Source organism: Centroberyx affinis, unplaced genomic scaffold (assembly GCF_046629955.1).
Source record: "Centroberyx affinis isolate AG114_WGS23_722 - 3 ecotype Tasmania unplaced genomic scaffold, CSIRO-AGI_Caff_v1 ptg003110l_1, whole genome shotgun sequence".
In the NCBI taxonomy this organism is placed as follows: Eukaryota; Metazoa; Chordata; class Actinopteri; order Beryciformes; family Berycidae; genus Centroberyx; species Centroberyx affinis.
The window spans coordinates 98,945-121,132 of NW_027281179.1; the positions used below are offsets into that span (position 1 = coordinate 98,945).

The 22,188-nt window shown below is 41.2% G+C and overlaps 1 protein-coding gene across 1 annotated transcript; it reads left to right on the forward strand.

Moving 5' to 3' along the window:
- The first annotated feature begins 1,418 nt into the window (after nucleotides 1-1,418).
- Nucleotides 1,419-18,495, forward strand: rfx4 (regulatory factor X, 4). The gene is made up of 18 exons (XM_071537732.1): nucleotides 1,419-1,461; nucleotides 4,389-4,475; nucleotides 4,812-4,872; nucleotides 6,807-6,930; nucleotides 8,997-9,058; nucleotides 9,450-9,663; nucleotides 10,117-10,194; nucleotides 10,385-10,548; nucleotides 10,998-11,098; nucleotides 11,236-11,294; nucleotides 11,408-11,552; nucleotides 12,061-12,155; nucleotides 12,715-12,832; nucleotides 13,967-14,086; nucleotides 14,998-15,159; nucleotides 15,275-15,440; nucleotides 15,581-15,719; nucleotides 18,223-18,495. The coding sequence occupies exons 1-18, from the start codon at nucleotides 1,419-1,421 to the stop codon at nucleotides 18,493-18,495; spliced, it is 2,211 nt and encodes a 736-aa protein (XP_071393833.1).
- Nucleotides 18,496-22,188: the final 3,693 nt, after the last annotated feature.

Genomic DNA, 22,188 nt, shown 5'->3' on the forward strand with positions numbered 1-22,188 from the left:
GAGCCAGTATTTAGGCCTGTGTGTATTGTATCATTGATGTATTGTAATATTATTATAGTAGTATTTTTCATTCTAACATAGAGGATCTTTGATGACAGGTTAAAAAAATGTTTCCTTGATTCTTTGAAATAGTTCTGCTCTTCCCACAGGAGTCTGAATCAACAGACACCCCAGTCTAAACTAAAGTGTGACCATATACTGTGTGCAATGTCCCGTGGGTGTGTTGCTGCCACTCTGTCCCACACGTGCTCCCAGGTGGCAGAGCGTGGGCCGTGCGGTTTGTTGGTGAGCGGAGGCAGTCGCCCCCACGCCTGCGCGCTGGAAGAGAAAGTCCTCCTTTGCTATCCATGGTGTGGTGAGTAATTCAGCCATAATCCGCCTTTCTCCTCTCCCTCTTCTTTCCCTCTCCTCTCCCCCTCTCCTGTGGTTCCATTCATATTCTAATCACAGCTTTCCCTTCTCCAGCTCTCAGGCACTCCATCAGAGCCCTCCCAGCCTCGGGCTTTGCACTTTTACTTCCCCCCTTTGTGACCATTCCCTCTTCTCAGAGGCACACCAAAATAAGGTTGCCACAGCGAAAAAGGGAGAGCAAAGGCAGTGAGAACTCCACCAAAAAATTCACGCTTGTGTGATTTTTTTGGGGTTTGGTTGAGTAGCTGAGCGTGTGATATGCCAACTCTCTAAAAAAAAAGTTATCGCAAAGATCTTATGGTACATGATCGGTGAATGGAATGTCGAGCCAGTGAGGGAAAAGACAGAGCAAATGTGCCAACAAGTGTCCATGGGATCTGCGGACGGGAGTTAAAATTACAAGGGATGGCGGGAGCGGCGGTTGTGTGGGTATGTGTATGTGTATTTGGAGCTGGGGGGTGTATAAAAACGTATTAAACACCATAATGGAAGACGGGGAGGCCACAGTGTTAGGATTGCGTAGATCTAAGCCTCTTTTTTTTTTCGTTGGGAGGGAGCTTTTCTTATTCAAAACAGCCCCACAAAAGACTTCCAGTGAGCCTTGCCACATCCCCATCTGACTTGGGGCCATTCATCAGCCTTCCAAGCCTATCAATGACATGTCCCCATCAGGGCTCCTATAAAATCAGCCCCTTTCCCATGAAACATCAGCAAACATTTTGACGGGTCTGGCTTTCCCCCCGCTGGATTTCTGGAGTCTCTACCTCCTCCTCCCCCCCCCACCCCACCCTCTCTCTTTCCTCCCTCATTCCCCACCTCCCCCTCTCCACCACAGCCACCACCAACACCCACCCCTCTCTCGGCGAACCTCAGATCCTCAACGTCTCCTGTGACGGGCAGTGGTCACGGAAACACAGAGAGCGAGGCGAAGGGAAGACCCGCTGAGGAGGGGGAAACGTGTGCTAAGCCATTTTCTTGGAGGAGCCAGTGTCGTTGATGGGAAGAGGATGCATTGCGGGCTGCTGGAGGAGCCTGATATGGATTCCACAGGTTAGTCCCTCTGTTTGTGCCGGCTCTGCCTCGCCTGGATGTGGTGAGAGAATCGGCGTCCGCTCGGGAACATTGTTCACGCTTCTGCTGCTGGGAACTCTGCAACTCTCAAACTTTCTCCAGAGTCTTTTAGAGGAAGTGTCTGGATGTTTGAGTGACGATTTCACCTGTTTTTCCTCATTTATTTGATCTTAAAATTTGAGTTATTCGTGGCGGACGGTGTTTTTTAGTCGTAAGCTGTCATGGGAGGTGGTGTTGTGGTTTAGTACGAACTCATCTACTGGTTAAAGAAAAATCAAGGAAGTTAATCAGTGTACGAAATAGTCTTTGGTGTCTTTAAAATTTGCTCGGCCCAATTGCTGCTGGCAGTTTTTTTTTGTTGTTTTTTTTTCAAGCATCTATTTAATTTAACTAATTAAAAAAAACATTATAAAGGAAAGAAAAAAACTAACAACAAACACACATCATGATGCACTTTAAAGTGCTATACACCTGCTTTTTTTTTTTTTAGCTTACTTTTCAGGTAAGCCCAAAATTGGGAAAACTGAATAAGCATTAGCAGTAAATTAACTGAAAACTGGAAAAAAAACAAAAAACAGTAAGGATTTATCAATAAAATATATTGCTTTATATATATTGTTTGTATTGGTTTATGGTATAGGGTGAGTAAAAATAAAAGTGCTTTATTTAGCTTTAAAAAAACATTAAGGATTAATGCCCAATCTAGAACATTAAATTAAAATCAAGCTAATTATACAGCTTTATGAGTTTGTTTTTTATCTGCTGACATGTGACATTTGTTAAAATTAAGACGGGTGATGAACTGAATTTTAACTTTGGTTAATAAACTTTCATTTAGGCTTAGACTAAAAAAATGCTATCTACTTTTTAGTATACTGGTGTAGCGTAGGGTAGTTTAGTCTTTAATAAATGAGCTAACATCCGTTTCACTTGTTGATCAAATTTAATCCAATTATTTAGATCCCCAACTTATCTGTGCCTGTGGCAAATGAAGCTTGGGATTTGAGCCTCTGTGGAGAATTAGCTTCACTTCAGTGGACTCACTTTTTGATGTCCAGGGTTTGGCTTTTTTAGATGGACATGACCAGTAGAAAATAGATCTACACAAAATTAGCCAGTATGATAATTAGAGATGTCAGAATCTGTATTTGAAGGCTGTTGGTGACACTGGTGGTGTTTTATTGATCGTCAAAATGCAAATGCACAAGCTGTTTTTCTTAATAGTGTAATAATTGGCATATTATGTAGAATAACTTTAACACCCTGTTAATGTTAATGCTGATGATGATGATAATATTAATTTGGACTATTATAGGGTAAGCTATTCATAATAATTATAGTATTTTGTTCATGGCATATTTATCATAACATAGAAAAAAAAACAGAAAAGTAATCCTCAGTTCCTGCATGTCTGTTGTGAGCGCGCTCAGTCTGTTACTGCGGAGCGATGGGACACTAATGGCAGTCTGACCTTTTCTCTGAGCACGTGCCGCACATCTAGGTGTAGATTCTTCATCTAGTCAAAACTTCTAAGTCCCTAAAACTTTTCAATTTCTGTGACCTCCTCTGAAAACCCCCCTTTGACTGGACCGAGCAGGTCGCCTTGCCAACAGTCTGTCCTGGCAACTGCTGCTATGGTGATTGTTGTCAATTCCCATGCGGAAAAAAGGGATTTACACGACTTCAAGAAATATTATGTGGTGTGTTTTTTGTTGTTGTTGTTTTTTTTTTGTTTTGTTGTTGTTTTTTTGTTCAAGGGGTTGGGGAAGTAACAGTGTTTACATAGTTTTACTTAAGCACTGTACTTAACTACATGTCTGAGATAGTTTAGTTTAGTATTTCCATTTTAGGGTACATGATACTTTTTCACTAAATTTCAAGTCAAATATCCTACTTTTTACTTTTTCACGGTGCTTTTTAACACTTGCAGTTACTTAGTAGCTACTGTGAAGAAAAAGGTTTTGCAAACAAATCAGTTCAGAAAAATATCACTTAAACTTTGAGCCCGAGGGGGAAGAGGAGGTCATCAGAATAAGCCTTCCAGCTTATTAAGTATGGAAAAGTGTTTGATTGATAAAGAATGCTTCCTTGCACTGAAGTAAACAGGCATTATATAAAACATGTACTTTTTGCTACTTCATTACATTTAAATAGCAAATACCTCAATACTTTTCTTTAAAAAATGAAAAAAAGAATTTAAATGGAGTGCCTTTCTATCAGGCTATTTCTACATGAAAGCTTTTGTGCTTTCCTGCCGCTCTGTCCCAGAAAGGACACCAGTTGAGCTATTTCTAAGTAGAAATTAAAACAGGACAATGGCTTCTATTCCAGCAGGCCGGCCCATCAATGTGCGCAGGCTCTTTTGGGCAAGTGTGTACGCTTGTAGTCCCCCCAGGAACAATGCAGGATTCCTGCCGTTTTGGTGAAAACATCTCAAATAGAGCCATGGCCGCACTAGTGGCCATACAATCGATTGTTGTCAACTCGCCCCGTCACATTAGTGACATTTAAAGTGTCTGTATAGGCAGCGATTTGCACTGTTTATATAAATACAGCCTTGGCTCTATTCTACAGCTGAAAAAAATGAGTCATTCAGGAAGGGAGTTTTGAAAGTGACACCTGTTGCAGTTTCAATGTAAATACTTTTTTTTTTTTTTTTACGTAAAACTGCTGTAATATATAGGACAAATAGCCCAAAAACTGCTGTAAACTGATGTGTTGGCTAGATGGCAGTTGATAGGCCCACAGTGAAATTCTTATGACCAAATGCATCAGTCTAAATAAGTGAAATAAGCTAAGTGATGTGGTCCCATATGTTTTCTGAGTTGCATTAAAAAAGTGTTATATTTCATAAGTCCCTACAGGTTGTGCTGTGTTTGAATTGTGGTCATTGATGTGTTTTGTAGAGAGCTGGATTGAAAGATGCCTCATTGAGAGTGAGAGCAAGCGATACTCCAGTCACACCTCCCTGGGGAATATGTCCAATGATGAAAGTAAGCATTCCACTGAGACAAAACTACTGAAACGACAAATTAGTGTTGTAAATTTGATGTTTGAAATAATTACTTCATTCATGCATATGATAGTTAATGTATAGTGTCTAGCACAGTATATGTTATTAAACCATATGTGCAGGCATTACTGCAACTATTGCGCCTATAGCATAAAATAATAATAATAATTTCAAAAAAGTTGAAGTTTTCATGATATGTTTGCCCATTATTGTGTTGGTTATATTTGTGCCATTAGTGTCACATGTGTGTTGTCACTCAATTGGGCCTAATAACAATAATTTTGCCTTAGAAACCAAAATGTTTTGTGTGTTATAGATGAAGAAAAAGAAAATAACAGAGCTTCTAAACCGCATTCGACACCGGCTACTCTGGAGTGGTAAGTTGTTGTTGTTTTTTTTAAACATTTCTGTGTTTTTTGTTCTTGAGTAATATGTAAAAATACAATGACAAAATGCAAATGTATAAAATTGTTTCAAACTACAGCAATGAAATGCACTCATGGGGATTTCAGGCACAAATTACCCATCTTGTTCTAAAAAAAACCCTCCAAAACTCTTTACACATTTAGTGAGTCGACATTTCATTAATCATCACGGCTTTTAACTTCACCTTTCCACTTACATTGTGGAACGCCAAACAAACGTCCATGAAAAGTCTGAATGTCAAGCATTTAGAATCTGGTGAGGGTCAAAATTATATATTTTACTGCTATGTTTGTCTTTTTTTGTAATTCCCAGTAAAAATTCACCATGGTAACATTTACATTTAAATTGCTGGTGAAAGATTTTATAATATTTTCAAACCAAGATGTATTTTTAGCCATGTTAGATATCAAAAATGCATTTCTCTGTGAATAGTTTTACATGACCTACCTGGGTCAAGTGATATGGATTCTTAGAGATACTTAGTAATGTTATGAGTAATATATTTGATCAGACATAAAGGTAAAGTGGCTTTGAGGACGAGATTCCAATTTCTCCTCATACCGCTTCTTTTATTTCCCGCTTCTTCATCCAAATGTAAATATTGGGCAGGGAAAAAAATGATATAGTGTTGATATAAGGATTTACATTATGTGACAGTGAGCCACAAATGCATTTTTTGATGTAATCATTTCTGCTTTTTGTTGTAAAAAAAAACAGTTTTGAGTTACAACAGGATAAGGAATTTGAAAAATCTTATTTGGCTTCTTCAAGACGTAATCTTTCATCAGATTATACACCTAGAATTAAAGCAACAAATATTAATATACAGAAATACGTTATCTTGTCATATTTTGTATCATTGTGCATTTTCAGTATTTTGATATTGTGATGGTGAAAAATTTAACTTTGAGGCAGACATTATCTGGATCAAAAATAAACTCTGATATAATTTTTGGCTGCATGTATTGAAAGAGTTTTGACAGAATGCTGTCTTGAAAACAATCTATTTTTGATGGGGAAAAAAATGAAAGACAAACTTTTACAATACAAATTGTAATAGATTGTTTATGAACGCAGTGCTATTGCATCACAGCCGGTGCAGTGTTACAGGTAACTTAGCTCAAAAATATCCAGTCTAAAAAAAAAAAAATCATACTTTCTTTTTTTTTTTACTATTCCTAATAGTCGCTTGTGAAAATATACATTTCAAATTCCTGTCATGACTTTCCTCTGGAAAATGTTGTATTTGTGGTATGGTGCATGAAAATAGACACAATTCTGTTTTCCTGGGTTCTTTTTAGCATATTTACTTTATCTTAACTGCTCTAATCTACATAGATTCTTCCTGTCTGAAAACATCTGCATCCACTTCAAGAATATACTTGATAGTAGTATAGCACAATATGCTTCTTCTAGTGAAAACACATTTGATTCAAATTAAACACTGAAGAAGATGCACTCTTTAGGCTAATTGCCTCTCTACATGTTTTACATCAAATACCACTCTGATCAATCACTGTCTGTCTCCAAAGTAAAGCGAGAAACAGCTTATCATGCAATACTGTGCTGTCATCAAATAGACAACTCTTAATTAACTGCATTACGTCCTTTTACTGACATGCATGTTGTCTGGTTGATTCTTCCCAAGATTTATTTAAATTTTCTTATGCACATGGTTCCTACACATTTAGTAAAATTACATTAGTTTTCCATGTTTTTTCCCAGGAATGGCACAATCATATCAATCCTGTTCAAAAATCTCTTTGATTCACTCATTACTCACTAGATTCCGTCTCTTTTATAATAACAGTGCTCAAACACCAGTATTTTCTGTTTTGTTTTTTGTTTTTTTTGGGTTACTGATGAAGCTCGTTGTCTCTTGCAGGCTAGAAGAGAACTATGAGATAGCTGAAGGTGTGTGTATCCCCCGGAGTGCCCTCTACATGCACTACCTGGACTTCAGTGAGAAGCAGGACACGCAGCCCGTCAACGCAGCCAGCTTTGGAAAGGTACGACTCAACCTCCAGACAAGCAGACGGTTAAACAGTCTGGAAGAATATCTGTAAATGTTGTGGTGACACAACAGGCTGAAATGTCTGAGGTGGAGCAGTGACTTTAAGTGTGTGTCGATGCCCATCCTCCATGTTTTCAAGTAATAGAAATTGTATTGGCACATGGACACTGTGTCATTCTCACCTTTTATAGGAGTTATATGTAATATCTCAGATCATTTTGGAATAGATATAAGATAATAATAATAATAATATTTGATAGCCATTTTGTGCTGATTCGTCACTCCCACAGGCTTCCAGTGTAACTCAAAATCTACTTTAAACACCTTGAAAACCCACGAAATTCACTACATTTAATGAAAGTGCCTAGGTAACTTCTGTAGTGTCCCTCTCTAAAACGTCTCTCCAGTAATGATACAACATCTGGGAGAGTAATTCTAAAAAAACAATGTGACACCACTGAGGTTAGCATGGCATTCTCTCGAAATGAAAATGGAGATTTATCTTGGCTTTTCAGGGTGTTTAATGTACATTTAAAGATGTATTGAAACTTTGAGAGGAATCACAAAGAAAATTGGCTACAGAATTTTCTTTGATAATATGCCAGCGCAATCAAACCGCCTTTTCTGGGATCAGGGTGCTTGTTCAAAAAGGCAAACTTGAGTGAAGATTTCCACGAGTTTCTGTCTTCCTACAACGTGGAGTTCTTCACTCAAGTTTGTCTACAGAATATCTGAACACTGGAAATGCATGCCGAGGAGCTGCGGTCTGACGTACGAACTCTTATGAAGGCAATAATCACATAGAATCAAGCTGCCATGATTCAGAAATACTGGTATTCTCTTTTCATGAGGCGAATACATCAACAGTCTGACCATTTTACGCAAGGATCGTTTTTTGTGCCGCTGCTGGTGTTGAAGTAGCTCAAGTTTACTCAGCTCGAGTTCAGTGTGCAGCGAAGCTCTGTGGTCGCTCTCCCTGAAACCCACTGAACACATAATCTAGAGCCAAAGGAGATGTGCCTGCCTCTGTTCCCACAACCCCGAGAAGTTCCTCAATCTACCTACCCCCAGCCACCCCCTGCACCCCGGACCCCGGCCCCAACCCCCAGCTCAGCCCCCCCCCCTCCGCCCCTCTGCAGCTCCTGTCGGAAGATATTGAAAAAGAGAAGGGGCCTGGATTAATGTGTAATTAAAGGAAATTTGGAAGGGTGAGATGTTGCGGAATGTTAGATCAGTGGCTGGAGCAGTGTGGGGTGTCCTTTAGGAAGGCTTCATTGATTCAGGACAAAAAAACGAGAGAGGGCCCGGGCTGCCTCCCTGTCTGCTCATTTATCAAGCGGGGCCTGACAGAAACTTCACAGCTTGGCCTCTTTTTTCATCCCACACAATGGAGAGCTACACTGTTTGCTAAAGTTTCTGCACCGGGAGCTGGACCAAGGAGCCAATCTCTTGGACAAAAAGAGAGGAAAGGAAGAAGGAGGGAGTGGAAAAGAGAGAGAGCAAGAAGGAGTGAGGGGGGAGGGAGGATGGGGGGTATAGGGGGGAGGGCAGATTTTTAAGAGATTGTTGATATAGGGGGGAAAAAAGTAATACCCCTGGACTTGTCATAAATGGATGGCTCCCAAAGCCTTTTTCTTGCAGACCTCCCTGGGGCTAAAGCTATGGGAATTTCACAATGTTCTGCTTCTAATGGACGTTATTAAGCTTAGTCTCAGTACTGAAGATACTGTATAGATACTGTATTTTCTTTTCACTAATTTATAATGTGTATTAGAGTAAAGTAACACCCTAGCTATGTGTTGAATTCAGTAGTGTTTTCCCCCTTTGAGTGAATCAAATACAAACACGTTTATATTTTATAAAGATCTTGTTTGGCCCCTTCTGTCGCCCGTTTTCATCTCCCTTTTCTCTTTTCTTATACTTGACTGAATTACTGTGGAAAGATGGTGTGAATTCCCTCGCCTTTTTAAAAGAAAAAAAAGCACAGTGATAAATCCATGTCCAGCAGTTTGCCATGCAGTCACAAAACACTGACAACCTTTTCTCTCTTCCATTGAACAGATTATAAGACAACAGTTTCCAGCGCTGACTACCAGAAGACTGGGGACGAGGGGGCAGTCAAAGTAAGTTACTGCTTGTTATTTGACTTGAGATACTTTGAGTTTTCATCAGAAATGAAATGACACAGACCCTCTTTTACTGCCAATGAAAGGAAATGGAGTGTTGTTCTCAGTTTAGTGGCTCTGCTCTCCTCTGCTTTCCTCTGCTGTCCGCAAAAGCAGCAAAGCTCACAGATTTTAGCAAAAAACTACTTGTTGATGAGAATGAATTTATGTTTTCCTCTGAATTACATCAGCATGTCATGTAACTGATATAATATAGTCTTGTTTAGTGTGATTGTTTTTTAGTTTTTTTTCCCTGTCATTTTCTGTTGACTATAGTAGTTCTCATACTTGTATTTGGTTGTCAAAAAGGCATTGTGCACCTCAACTATGAACCCTCCGTTCTCCTCAGGTACCACTACTATGGCATCGCGGTGAAGGAGAGCTCTCAGTATTATGACGTGATGTACTCCAAAAAGGGAGCGGCATGGGTGAACGAGACGGGGAAGAAAGAGGTCACGAAGCAGACAGTGGCGTATTCACCACGCTCCAAACTGGGGACGCTCCTGCCAGAGTTTCCAAATGTCAAAGACCTAAATTTGCCCGCCAGCCTGCCAGAAGAGAGGGTAAACAGGACTTTTAAAAGTCCATCCTTACAGCCCCCCTCTGCCTGCCATCTCACCATCTCTGTGCCCCCTCTGGCTCCAGCCTTTTATCTGCCCCGGGACCTTCACTGGGTTTACGTTTAGAGAAGGACCTTGAGGATTTATACGCTGGCTCCTCACTAACTCTTAATCTTTTGGGGAGATAATAAGATCCAGCAATGGACAAAGGACAGGCACTAGCTGTCCGGCTTTAAAAGGGGGGCCATGATTTTAAATGGTTTGTGTGTTGCTGATCTCTAAAGCTTGTTTTATATAACTCCGCTCCAGCCTAGACCTGTAACAGGTATTTATTGGTGCACAAGCTTTGTTCAAGATTTATTTTCTTGTTTTTGTATCAGTCTTTTAGTGGCTCAAAAGAGAAAAAGCTATTAAGTTTGTGATATATTTAGATTAATGCTCTGTTCTTGCCCACAGGTGTCAACCTTTATCATGATGTACAGAACGCACTGTCAGAGGATACTAGACACGGTCATTCGTGCCAACTTTGATGAGGCAAGGATTATTCTGTTAAACCATGTTTTTTACTCCTTTAATTTCTCATTTCTTCAGTTTTACCAACTTCCATTTTATCAAAATAAAAACCCAAAGTAAAGCCCTTAAATGAGGAAAAAGTTATATAAGGAAAATGCTCACTAGTTCAACTCTTATCTCTTAAAAATATTGAATATTATGTTACATCCAGGTCCAAAGCTTCCTGCTGCACTTCTGGCAGGGCATGCCGCCCCACATGCTCCCTGTCCTCGGCTCCTCCACGGTGGTTAACATTGTCGGTGTCTGTGACTCCATCCTCTACAAGGCCATCTCTGGGGTGCTGATGCCCACCGTCCTGCAAGCACTGCCTGACAGGTGAGCGAGTGTCACATCTTCACTCTCAAAATGAATGAATATTGTACCGCTACCCTTGTAATACTGGACCGCTGTTAGTGAAGGTTAACCAGCAGAACAAGGTGTGCCTAGCTGTTGACTTAATACAAAAGCTTATCTTTATTTCCGAAGTGATCAGTGTAAAATAAAGCTGCTGCTTTGGCAGTACAAATATCATAGTAATCATTTAGTTCAGTGAAATGAGCTGTGTGCCAATGTTCATGTTTACCTTGCTTGGAAGTGTTTCAGCTGATGGTAAAGTTGTATATCATTTAATCTTGGTTAAAGTAAATGTCAGGGAAATGTGTCAATATCAATAGAAATTGCACTGAATTTTTAAGCAGTATAAAGAGAGCTTATTAGGAAAATTTAATGAAATAGTGTGTGGTATCTAAAGCATATATTGTTTCTGTTTTCCCTCATCCATCCAGTTTGACTCAGGTTATTCGAAAATTTGCCAAACAGCTTGATGAGTGGCTTAAAATAGCACTTCACGACCTACCTGAAAACCTGAGGAATATCAAGTTTGAATGTAAGTGTCTACTTTATAAAATGCACTCATATCATCAAGATGGTTTACACTTTGAGATTATGGATGATGCACTTTTATCTTGCTTGAAGATGACGATTATAGAGTAAAACATATTTTCTCTCCTTTTTTATTTCCAGTATCCAGAAGATTTTCTCAGATTCTAAAGCGGCAAACATCATTAAACCATCTATGTCAGGTGCCTATCATCCTGCGAATTTAATAAAATCCATATGAACAAATACGGCTGATAAGGCGATATGGGAATGCGCGTGTCAGTAATATAGGTCCGGTCGATTTATCTGTCCCCAGGCATCGCGAACTGTGATACACAGTGCCGACATCACGTTTCAAATGCTGGAGGACTGGAGGAATGTGGACTTGAACAGCATCACCAAGCAGACACTTTACACCATGGAGGACTCACGAGAGGAGCACAGGCGGCTTATTATCCACTGTAAGTTGAAAAATGGGTGTGTGTTTGTGATTCTTAACTAGCCCAATTCCACTCCAACACACACACTTAAGTGCTGAGCCTCTTTTCGCTTGCAAAGCCCAGATAGAGATATACACTTTACTTCCACACAAGCAGTTAACACACTGAGGGACAATCATTCCCACGGCCGGGAAAGTCAAGCATTAATGATGGAGACCAAAAGGTTAAACAAGTTCACTCTCCTCTGAAACACCCTGCGGAGCATCTCCAATTCATTCCAGTGTCGCTCCTCAGAGCGGGTCCCGACGGGATCAGAGGTCACAGATACGCAGGAGTCGACGCACAAAGACGCCATTCGCACTCTCGCTCCAAATCTAATCGTTTTTCTGGTTGCTAATTAATGCCCAGAGTTTCATCTTTCTCCCTGCAAATAGTGTTGTCAAGTGTTGTGGTATGAAACTGATGTGTAGTAGTATGTAATGTGTTTGTTATGAAGCTGCAGCGTCTCATGTCATCCCTCCTGTCACAGTGTATCAGGAGTTTGACCGTCTGTTGGAGGAGCAGTCTCCCATTGAGGCCTACATTGAGTGGCTAGACTCCATGGTGGACCGCTGTGTAGTCAAGGTCAGGAAGAAAATACTCTTTTTTTAAAATTATTTTTTGTTTTGTCATTTGGGAAACAGGGTGCTAATAGTTCTGACTCAGCGCATTCTTGAATAGAGCACATGTAGTTATTTCAGCTGAATTTTTATGCTACATTTTCTACATTAGATGCCGAGAAGTGACTTTAAATGAATGTTTGAAGTGTTTGTACAGCAGAACTCTGACAATTATGCTTAAAAAAGAAAAAGACACCTGCAATTCAAAGCCACTTGTCTCTCTATGTCTTTCTTACAGAGGCACTTAGGTTGCAATCCCCCTAGTTAATGATGTCTTCAAGCTTCCCATTTGCAGCCATTATGTGCCAGATATGGGCTTGTAAAATTTGGTTGCCCCGGCAACGTCTTGGACTAGCCAGACAATAGTTCAATAGGAAGGCGTGTCCCCAGGGGCAAATTAAATAGTTGACTTGTTGACATGTTTTTCGTTCCTGAGGGTTAAGCCCCAATACGGACCTAGGGGTTAATTCTACCCCGGCATCCCAACCCTTCCCCCTCTTTTCTCATGGAAATGTTCTCTCTAGGTGGCGGGGAAGAGGCCCGGGTGCCTGAAGAAGGTGGCCCAACAGTTCCTGCTGATGTGGTCGTGCTTCGGTACCAGAGTCATCCGGGACATGACCCTCCACAGTGCACCCAGCTTTGGTGAGTGGATAATACTCTGTCTGTCATGCTGTTCCCTTCATGCAACAGATGGGAGATGCGAGTCTTCTTGAAGGGACGGTGATGTCACTTGGACAGTGTAATATGTGTATACAGAAAGTTACCGCCCTATGTGGGTTTGGTGCAACTAAATAAAAATTAGAAGATTAGAAAGATTCCAGTTTTCTCAGAATCTCAACCCTAAAATAAGGAGAGAGGAGTGAAAAGTAAAATGGCTGCCTCTCTGGTCCCGAGACTTTCCTTTATTAGCTTGCTGTGCATGACCAAGGTTCGGAAGAAGTTAAGGGCTGTAAAAAGCGAAAGAAAAGAAAATGGCTTCTCTTCCCCCTACTTCTCTCCTTTGCCCCTGTCTGTGAATATCAAAGACACAGCTGGTTGCAGTGTTTTGATAAAGCAGGTCTCTGTGCAAAAACAGCTAATTAACAAAGGCCCCCCCCTCCCCTTTCCCCGTGTGTTTGCCTGTCTTTCCATTTTATGACCGGTCAGTATTGCACCCCGTCCTCTGAATAGCCGCAAGTGTTTATTATGCGCACGGCGGTGGCAGTGACCGGCACAATGACACAATTGTGACACTCCCTTCCATGCCACAGTCTCATCTTCCATGCGACCCAGGGGTCAGCTGACATATTTTTGGCATTGACTCGGTACCAGGAAATGGCCCCGCTTGCTTCTTTTAACAACAGCAGCCCTCCTGTCATTCTGGAGGATGTGATGTCATCACTCAGATGTTTTTACAGTCCATCACATATGACTGTATGTTCTGTATAGGCATTATTTTTCACCTCACCAAAACCATCACTGTTAAGATGTTAGTTAGTAAGTTTTAAACATATATTCCCCATAACCTCATCATTTCTTTTTGTAGAAAATCATACATTCTGGGCGCCCCAGTGGCTCACCGAGTAGAGCGCGTTCGAATCCGGCCCACGGTCATTTGCTGCATGTCCTCCCCTCTCTTTCTCCCATACCTTCCTGTCTCTCTCTCACACTATCTCTCTGTCAATAAATCATAAAATGCCAAAAATAAATCTTAAAAAAATAAAGAAAATCATACATTCTCTGTATATAAATAATCCACTTTTAATCCAAGACACCCTCCTATGTGTCTGTATGCAGGTTCCTTCCACCTGATCCATCTCATGTTTGATGATTATGTGCTTTACCTGCTGGAGTCGCTGCACTGCCAGGAGAGGGCCAACGACCTGATGAGGGCCATGAAGGGAGAGGGCAGCACAGGTGAGACCGCCAGCTGTCATTCTCTTAGATACCCGCAAACAAACACTGCTGTTAACAAACATCTCTGCAGCTGGAACACAGCTGTTTATTGCCGATACCGCTAACATCACTGCAGCAGCTCTTCAAGTTCTCCTACCCCAATTTGTCTTGTATTTCTCAAGTAAAGCCACTTCCAGCTTTCACAGCTAAAAGTGTTAAAGAATGTCTTGATGAAAGTATGAAAATACTCAAAAAACAAATCTGAATGTGCATGTAACTGACACATTAATGGTGAGTCTCAGCAGCAGTGATGGGTGACGGCACATGGGTGCATCTAATCCCCTTAAAAACAGTTTCTCGCCTCATTAGGAAGGGCACTTAATTAACTTCTGTTATTAATATATTTGGAATCATAATTTTTTTTACCTTTCATTTAAGATCATATCTCTGTTAGATGTTAGCTCAGAAGTCACTAGCGCTCTCGGAAGTGATCTTACCCATAAACTTGCCAATTTTCACCTGTTCTCAACGACACTGTATGTTCTTTCTGGGATTACTGTGATCTCCAGGAAAAATCGTGGACATATCAATCGAGGACAGTATCCCACGTACCAACTGTGGGATACTTCTAGGGCCATGATGCTTTACAGAGGACTGTGTTGTCACATGTTGGGGAAATATTTTCTGCCCTTGGAATCTATGAAGATGAACATTATGAAACTCCCAACAAGTGTTTCAGAACCAAAGTTATGAATATTGTCCCTATATTAGGCAGGTATTATCATTTTAGTTATTACACATTCATACAGTAAGGTTTGACATCTTATCTGTGTTTTACTCATGCACTCCAGTGTGTGTTGCCCATCCCTGCTGTAAGTATTCAGTGCATTAAATGACCTAATGGTGTGCCCCGTCTCGACACCTTGCCTCAGCAGAGAGAGAGGAAGAATTTGTGCTGACAGAAACCACACCCACCTCCTCGTCTCCAGGACCCTACTCCCCAGCTCGGTCGGTGCACTCAGTGGGCGTCCCCTCGGCCGTCTCCCCCACAGCAGCCCTGTCCCCCGAGTACACCGGAGTCACCACCACCACAGGTGAGACGGATATGGGTGGGCATCGGGCTGTCGCATCAGCTATCTTGACAAGGGTCACAGGCACATAGGTTTCTCTTCGCCAACTTTTGTCTCTGTGTGCATATGTGTCTACCAGGCGCTGTTCAGTCATATACCTGGTCCCTTACATACACAGTGACAACAGCAGGCGGCTCCACTCCAGAAGGCGGACAGCAGCTGTCCTGTATGCGCAGCAGTGCTCCGGTGCCCCCTCCGTCCTCTGCCCATCGGATGCCAGTCTACGCCCACAGGGAAGAGCATGGGTAAGCTGTCTTAACATTTACATATGGTTCAGTAGTTCACTTTGTTTTATCTGTGTGAATTTGTGAAACTTTAAATCAGGTAAACATTTTCTTCTGCCCTCATCTGCCTGTTGACTTGTATTTTGTTTGCTCCCCTCTAGCTATACTGGTAGCTACAACTATGGCAGCTATGCGAACCAGCATCCGCACTCCATCCAGAGCCAGTATCCCAGTCTGGCCCATGAGCCGGCCATCCCCGCCCCCCTCCACTACTCCGCCTACCACCGCTCATCTGCACAGGTCAGTCTGGATCAGATGACTTTTAAAGCAACACTTTTGGACTAGTTAGCCTTAGATTTCAGATGGTATGTTTTTTCAGGCCAGAGCACTGTATGATGAAAGCTGTATATTATGCTGTTACTCATGCAGAGGACTGAAAGTCAATGTGACCCCAGCAAGGCAATGTCACATGAGTCAAATGAAAAAGACATACACAGATATGGTGTTAGCATTTGTTAGCAATGCGAGTGAATGTCATCAGGACTGAAAACATAATTAACATAATAAACATAAATTCTGTCAAAGTCTTTCTTTGTAGTTCGCTATGTGAAATAGGAGCCTGTTTTACAACTAGCATTGTTAACAACCGCTAATCATTTCTGCTTCCAGATTAGATAAACTGAACTTTGTTGATACCTGAAGGAAAATTGGGTCACTGCTACAGGAAAGAGGAGGATATAGATAAACATAGAAAAAAACATATTTAAGATTTAAGATACAGCTTCTTCATCATGCCTCATCACACTGTACAGAGTGACCTGATGGTTAGAGTATATCCTTTAACCAGTAAGTTTCTGGTTTGATTCCCATGACAGTCAATCCCATAAACAGCCACATGTCCCTGAAGTGTCCTTGAGCAAAACACTAAACCTTTACCTGCTCACTCATTGTACATGACTCTGGATAAGAGCGTCAGCTAATGTGTAAATTGTAATTTGTAGCTCCTGTTGGCTGGGAAGTATTTTCACTATGTTAAATATATACAGTTGTTTGCAGCTGACAGATTCACAAACACTGTACTGATTACAGTCCAGTGAAAGAGCATAAATGCACAATATCAGATTTACAGGATTTGCAAATGTGCAACATTGGCTATTCACATTGTAGCTTTACAGATGGAAGTAATATATGCACAGAAATATGTGCAAAAATATGTAGATGTGCACAGACAGAGATCAGATTGTGAAAAGAGGGGCAGATATACAGCGTAGTCTAGAGCAGTGCACAGAGACAGTGCAGTGCAACCAAGCTTGACAAGGAGGAAGAATGGTTGAAGCGCTTCTTGGTACACATTTAGACAATATTTCAACAACTACAGCATTAGTGTGAGTGCTTTGTGGACAGACTGAAAGAACAGCATCAGATTCGCTTCTTAAAAATCTGAACTATCCCTTGACAAGTGACTGAGTATAAAAGGATAGACTGAAGAATCAAAGATGAGAGAAACAGGTTATTGGGATGAGATGGTGCTGCTGATGCTGCAGCTCAGCAGCACCATGTAGTTAGCCATGTAGCGAGTGGTGTGAGTTTACCCTTCTGATGGTAATTTCCTGTCAAGGGCCCTCCAGCCTCCGCTGCCTTTATAGTGGGAGGAGATCAGCTGGGCCTCAGCAGTCTCAGTGTTTCTAAGTCCCTGAATCACCCTCTCCACACAGCGGAAGCAGACAGTGAAAGGTGGCTCGGCCGGGGCCAAGAGGGCCCCTGCTCTGTAACTCCCCTTCCCACTACTCAATAGTCTCTTCATCTGTTTCAGCCAGTAGCCATAGACCAGGGCAAGGGGGCGTTTATTAAAATATTGTTATTCAATGGTCTCTTTTCTGCGCGTGAACAAGAGGCAGCCGAGCCACCCGTTCTGCTCCCTGACCTGCAGTGACCGTCTGTTTCCATGCCATGATCCCTCATAATGGAATCAACTGTTGTCTGTTTATATTTAGTGAGAAAAGGGAAAAGGGTGCTACTTCCACTTTTTTCACCCTGGTCGCAGCTTAAATCGGGCACAATGCCTGAGCTTTGTCTGCGCGAGTCGCTCCAGAGGTTGGGGATGGAGCTGAAACGAACGGAAAAATTTATCGGGTCCCCAGCTGTCCAAAATATTTTTAAGACGGGCAGATTTAGCTGTTTTGTGATCAGTCGCCATGGGCAACAAAAATAATACAGGAAAACCACTTATCATAGTCCAGCTTTGAGATGATTACCAGAAGTGTCTAATTTTCTTAAATGCCATAATTTTCTATTTTGACCACTGTGGTACAACTTGTGGAGCAATTTCCCTTGACAGGAAATTACCGTCATAAGGGTCAATTCATAATGTTCACTACATGGCAGTCGAACTCCAGCATCAAATACGATATCAGAGAAAAGGTTAATTATAACTTTATGAAAGGCCTTGATGGGTGGGTCTGTGTGATTTTGCATCTTGTCTGAACCCCTCACGAGTGGAGCTTGTTTAGGAGATTGTAATATTCAGAAAATTGAAATTTATTTAAATTCTGGACCAAAACTTATTCAAATTCTGAAACATGCATTTACGCTGCCTTTCCAGTCTATCCTGTAGTTTAAATGCTTTTTGTTGCATTTATCAAGAACAAAATTGTAACATTTATGCACGATCATAATTCAATATACTCTATCACCACTATATTTGCTCCTTATGCCATTTTAGCAGACCGGTTACTTTTATATCTGAAGTTATTAGGATTTTACTGCATCACCATAACTTGTCTCCATCTTTCCTCTTCCCCAGTACCAGCTCAACGGCCAGATGTCTCGAATGGAGCCTTGCTTGATGAGCAGCACTCCTCGGTTGCACCCCACACCTGTCGCCCCCCGGTGGCCAGACGTCTCACCTGCCAACAGCTGTTACACCAGCCCACCTATGCACTCGTCCCGCTACGCCTCCTCTGGGGAAATGTACTCCCCTTTGGGCCCACGCAGGAACTCAGAGTATGAACACTCGCAACATTTCCCTGGCTTTGCCTATATTAATGGAGAGGCCACCACAGGCTGGGCTAAATAGCCTGCAGACGCAGAGGAGCTCATCTGGACAACCATGCACATGCTATGAGTCTGCCAAGATGGTGGATGCAAACCTCCCCAAGTATCTGAACGCACCCAATCAAGCTCATCAGAAAAAGAGGAGCAGAGTGAACAGTACCGATGCAAGGTGATAGGAATCATGGTCCGGAGGTACTGCCAACTTTAAATGACTCATTACATCAATCATCCAAATGATCGCGATGTAGTTTGTATGATGGTTTAATGAAACTGAGCAATTGTTTTCACTGTTGGAACAAAAAATATTGTTCAAATCATATAGATTGTCAAAACTGGCAGCAGAATCATTGGAAGAGTGCAATGCTCCTGCCAAGCTGTGCCTTTTTTAGGAATGTACACCTCTACCTGCCAGTGTTCCCCCCCCGTCAGTCTCTGAAGTCAGCACACACATCATCCCACCAACACTCAGTCAGTAATATGTGTGACTGGTGGAACTCTGTGCTGTAAGCTGCGACTGACACCAGTACAATCCCTTAATGACACTGCTGTTTTCTCTTGGTCAACACTGTGCACCTCATCGTTTGGGCGTGGTGCAGCAGTCTGCTGCAGGACCTGGATATATACTGCCTTAACGTTTCCTTGGACACCAGTTACACTCATATGACATCAGAGAGGAAAGATACAACTCTATGAAAGACCTTGATCAGTGTGTGAAAGTGTCTTTTCATCTTCACATGGATAGTTTTTTTAATGATTGAATGCTGTGACTCAACAAAACTGCGAGTGTATTCTGTCGCAAGCTTATTTGCTGTTTTTTGTGTGACAACATATAGTATGTATTTTCTGTAACTTTGTAACATGGTGTATCCTTTATTTTCTATGTTACAACTGGTATTTTGTTCTCTGTTTTGTATGGTTAGTAAAGGAAGCATTAACCTAGGGTTGTGTGTTTTATAATGCACTCAAAGCTACTGAGGACCTATTACCCTATGGGTATTTATAAAAAGGGAAAAATATCAAAGTGTACAGTAACATACATGAAGTCTAGTCACTTTTCTGTAAATAAAAGCACTGGAAAACTTCTGTGGTGACTGTTAAACTGTCACAGTTTAAACCGATATGTATGTGGAAAGAAATTGTTGCCACATAAATAATTTCAAACTCCAAATCTACGAGTGATCTTTGTCAAATTTCTTCTTTTTTCATCTCTCTCTTTATTCTCTGAAAATGCACAAAATGGTGATTGTAATCAATTTATTTGATCATATTATTCAACATAATTTATTTCAGTACTGGAGGAAAGACTTGAATTGCTGTCTGTCTATACTCTGTACTCGAGTATAACAACCGTGTTTGGTACCGTATACCTGTTATAGATAAAAATGTTTTCATAGAACTGTTTAACACAGGGTTCACTAATATTCCAAACACACTGACTTGCTCTGGCAGTTGTATTGCAGACACTATTGACACATTGTGCTTTTTCGTAAAACCCATCATTCCACTTCAAGCTTCCTTCAAATCTCCATTTGAAGTTTTGATGTTGACAACGGGGAAAAAACCTCAAATGGTCTGAGCTGATTTTTACTTCTCTCTCCAAACGCTCACCAGAAGTGAGAACATAATGGGGGTTGGGCGAGCGGCGCGAGGGCCACACTGCAGAAAGAATTACATTTGTATAGAGAGAGCCTCCTGCTGGGTTGGGGTCATTGCACCTCTGTCCTGTAACCTTTGACCTCTGACCCCTGCCGAGGTTTTTATTGATTGGAACATAGATCCCCTGTGTTATGTGTGTTCATTGCTCCAAACCCCTTCAAGGTTCACAACCAAGACTCTGAATGCCAAATTATTGTTGAATAAAAAAAAAAAGACTCTGAATGCAGCAAATCCGTTCACAGCAATGGTTCTTGTGCTTAAAACTGGCAGCTTTCTATTTTGATTTCATTAGCCGACCTTCAGTGCGGCCTAGTGCCAATAACAATATACGCTGAAAGATTTTCAAGGAAGATGGGAAACGCTGGGTGTGCGGTACACTGTGAGATGAGCTGGGAGAACCAAATGTCAAACCAGCAGGTTGCCGTCTCTGTGCACCTAGCTGACATCACCAGCACACCACTGATACAGTGGCTATAAAAAATATTCCCCCCTCTAAACCTTTCTCACATGTTTTTGTGCTATGAGTTCATAATACACTGATTTGGCATATTTGATCTAAAATCTGCACCAAGTTCTCTATCAAAGTGGAAAGCAAATTCAAGGAATTACGTGAAAGTGTAAAATTCCAATTCTAGAAAAATCTAGTTTGTTTGTAGTTTCAAAGTTTGTACGTTTCAAAGTGCCACTTTATATATATTTTGGTCATGCACCCTTGTGATTATGAATAACTGAATGATCATTTTAGTAATTGTTTTGGTGAGTCTAAAGTGGCACCTAAGTGAGAGGTGTATATTTTCTGCTGAGTCACATAAGTAGTGCATCACAATGCTGACTGGCTCCTGCAAGTCTCAGTCCATGAAAGCTGCCCAACTTTTATTTCTTCACTGCTTGAGAGGCTTTTGAACCTTCTGCAGCAACAGGAAGGCAACTGTTGCATATAAAATGCATTTTTTTCAGAATTTCAGCATCAAGTGTTTTGTCCATAAGCCATAGTATCACCTAGAAAACAGTGAGGCTTCTATACTACATGCAGAATAAACAATGCGTTTCAAGCTTAGTGCTCTTCCTTAGGCTACAGGAGTCAGGCATCAAGGTAGGTGGTATCCAGAAATAGAAGAGGAGATGACGTAAGATCACCTGGGGAAAACCCTGCATGTCGTATAGAAGCCTACCACTGTGTTACATTTTGCTCACCGATTAAGTAATTAATACATTTTCAACCTTTGCTTCCAAATACAAAAGAGTTCAGATGAAATTGTCAAATAGCCTATTCACTTCCTCCTATATGCTACATAATCTATTATGTCCCACAGATATACAAAAAGACTGATGGCACCAAGGATTACCTGGTGATATTGGTGCATTTTTATGATTCAAATAAGACAGCAACTATAGAATTGAACAAGAACCATTTTATAAGTCTCCCATTCACTGTCAATGGACCAACTCCATGCTGAATGTCATTATTGTTTAGTTTGAGTCTTAATTTCTTGATTTCTAATTTTGGGAGGCAATTGTTCATGCAAATATTAATTAGACTGCCCTGGCTCATAGTAATTGAGCCACCTTGCCATTTAAAACCAGTATTTCTGAAGAAAACAAATGCAAGGAATCTGGTTTCTTTATTTATTCCTGAGGGAGCAGAAGAATTAATATGTTTGTGTACATCACTAGAGCATTCATTGATAGACAAGGGGCACAACAAAAACCTTGCAAGTGTCTGAGTGATTCCCCTGCACTGACCCTGGAAAAGGCAGAATGCAGAGGGAATTTCTGTCAGTAAAGTCGGGCTACACCACTTGTCCCTTCTTTGGGAGACCAACAAGTGAAACTCGGTGGCTACCTGTGGCTTCTGGCACTCCTTACCTCTGACAAGACACCTTATAATACACTATGGGAGAATCACTGACTTTGAAATCAGTTGCCTTGACTCTCAAATGTCCATAGCATAACCTGAATATAGGTATAATTGATTTTAGGATACCATTAGCTGTGGGTCTTTCTTCTTTCGCCATATACACATATCATTCTCATTGTTATATATTGATATTTATGTATT

Coding starts and splice junctions, on each gene's coding strand:
- rfx4 (XM_071537732.1), top strand. CDS start 1,419: ATGCATTGCGGGCTGCTGGAGGAGCCTGATATGGATTCCACAG. Junction 6,931..8,996: donor ACGCAGCCAGCTTTGGAAAG/GTACGACTCAAC, acceptor TCCATTGAACAG/ATTATAAGACAACAGTTTCC. Junction 15,160..15,274: donor CGGAGTCACCACCACCACAG/GTGAGACGGATA, acceptor TGTGTCTACCAG/GCGCTGTTCAGTCATATACC.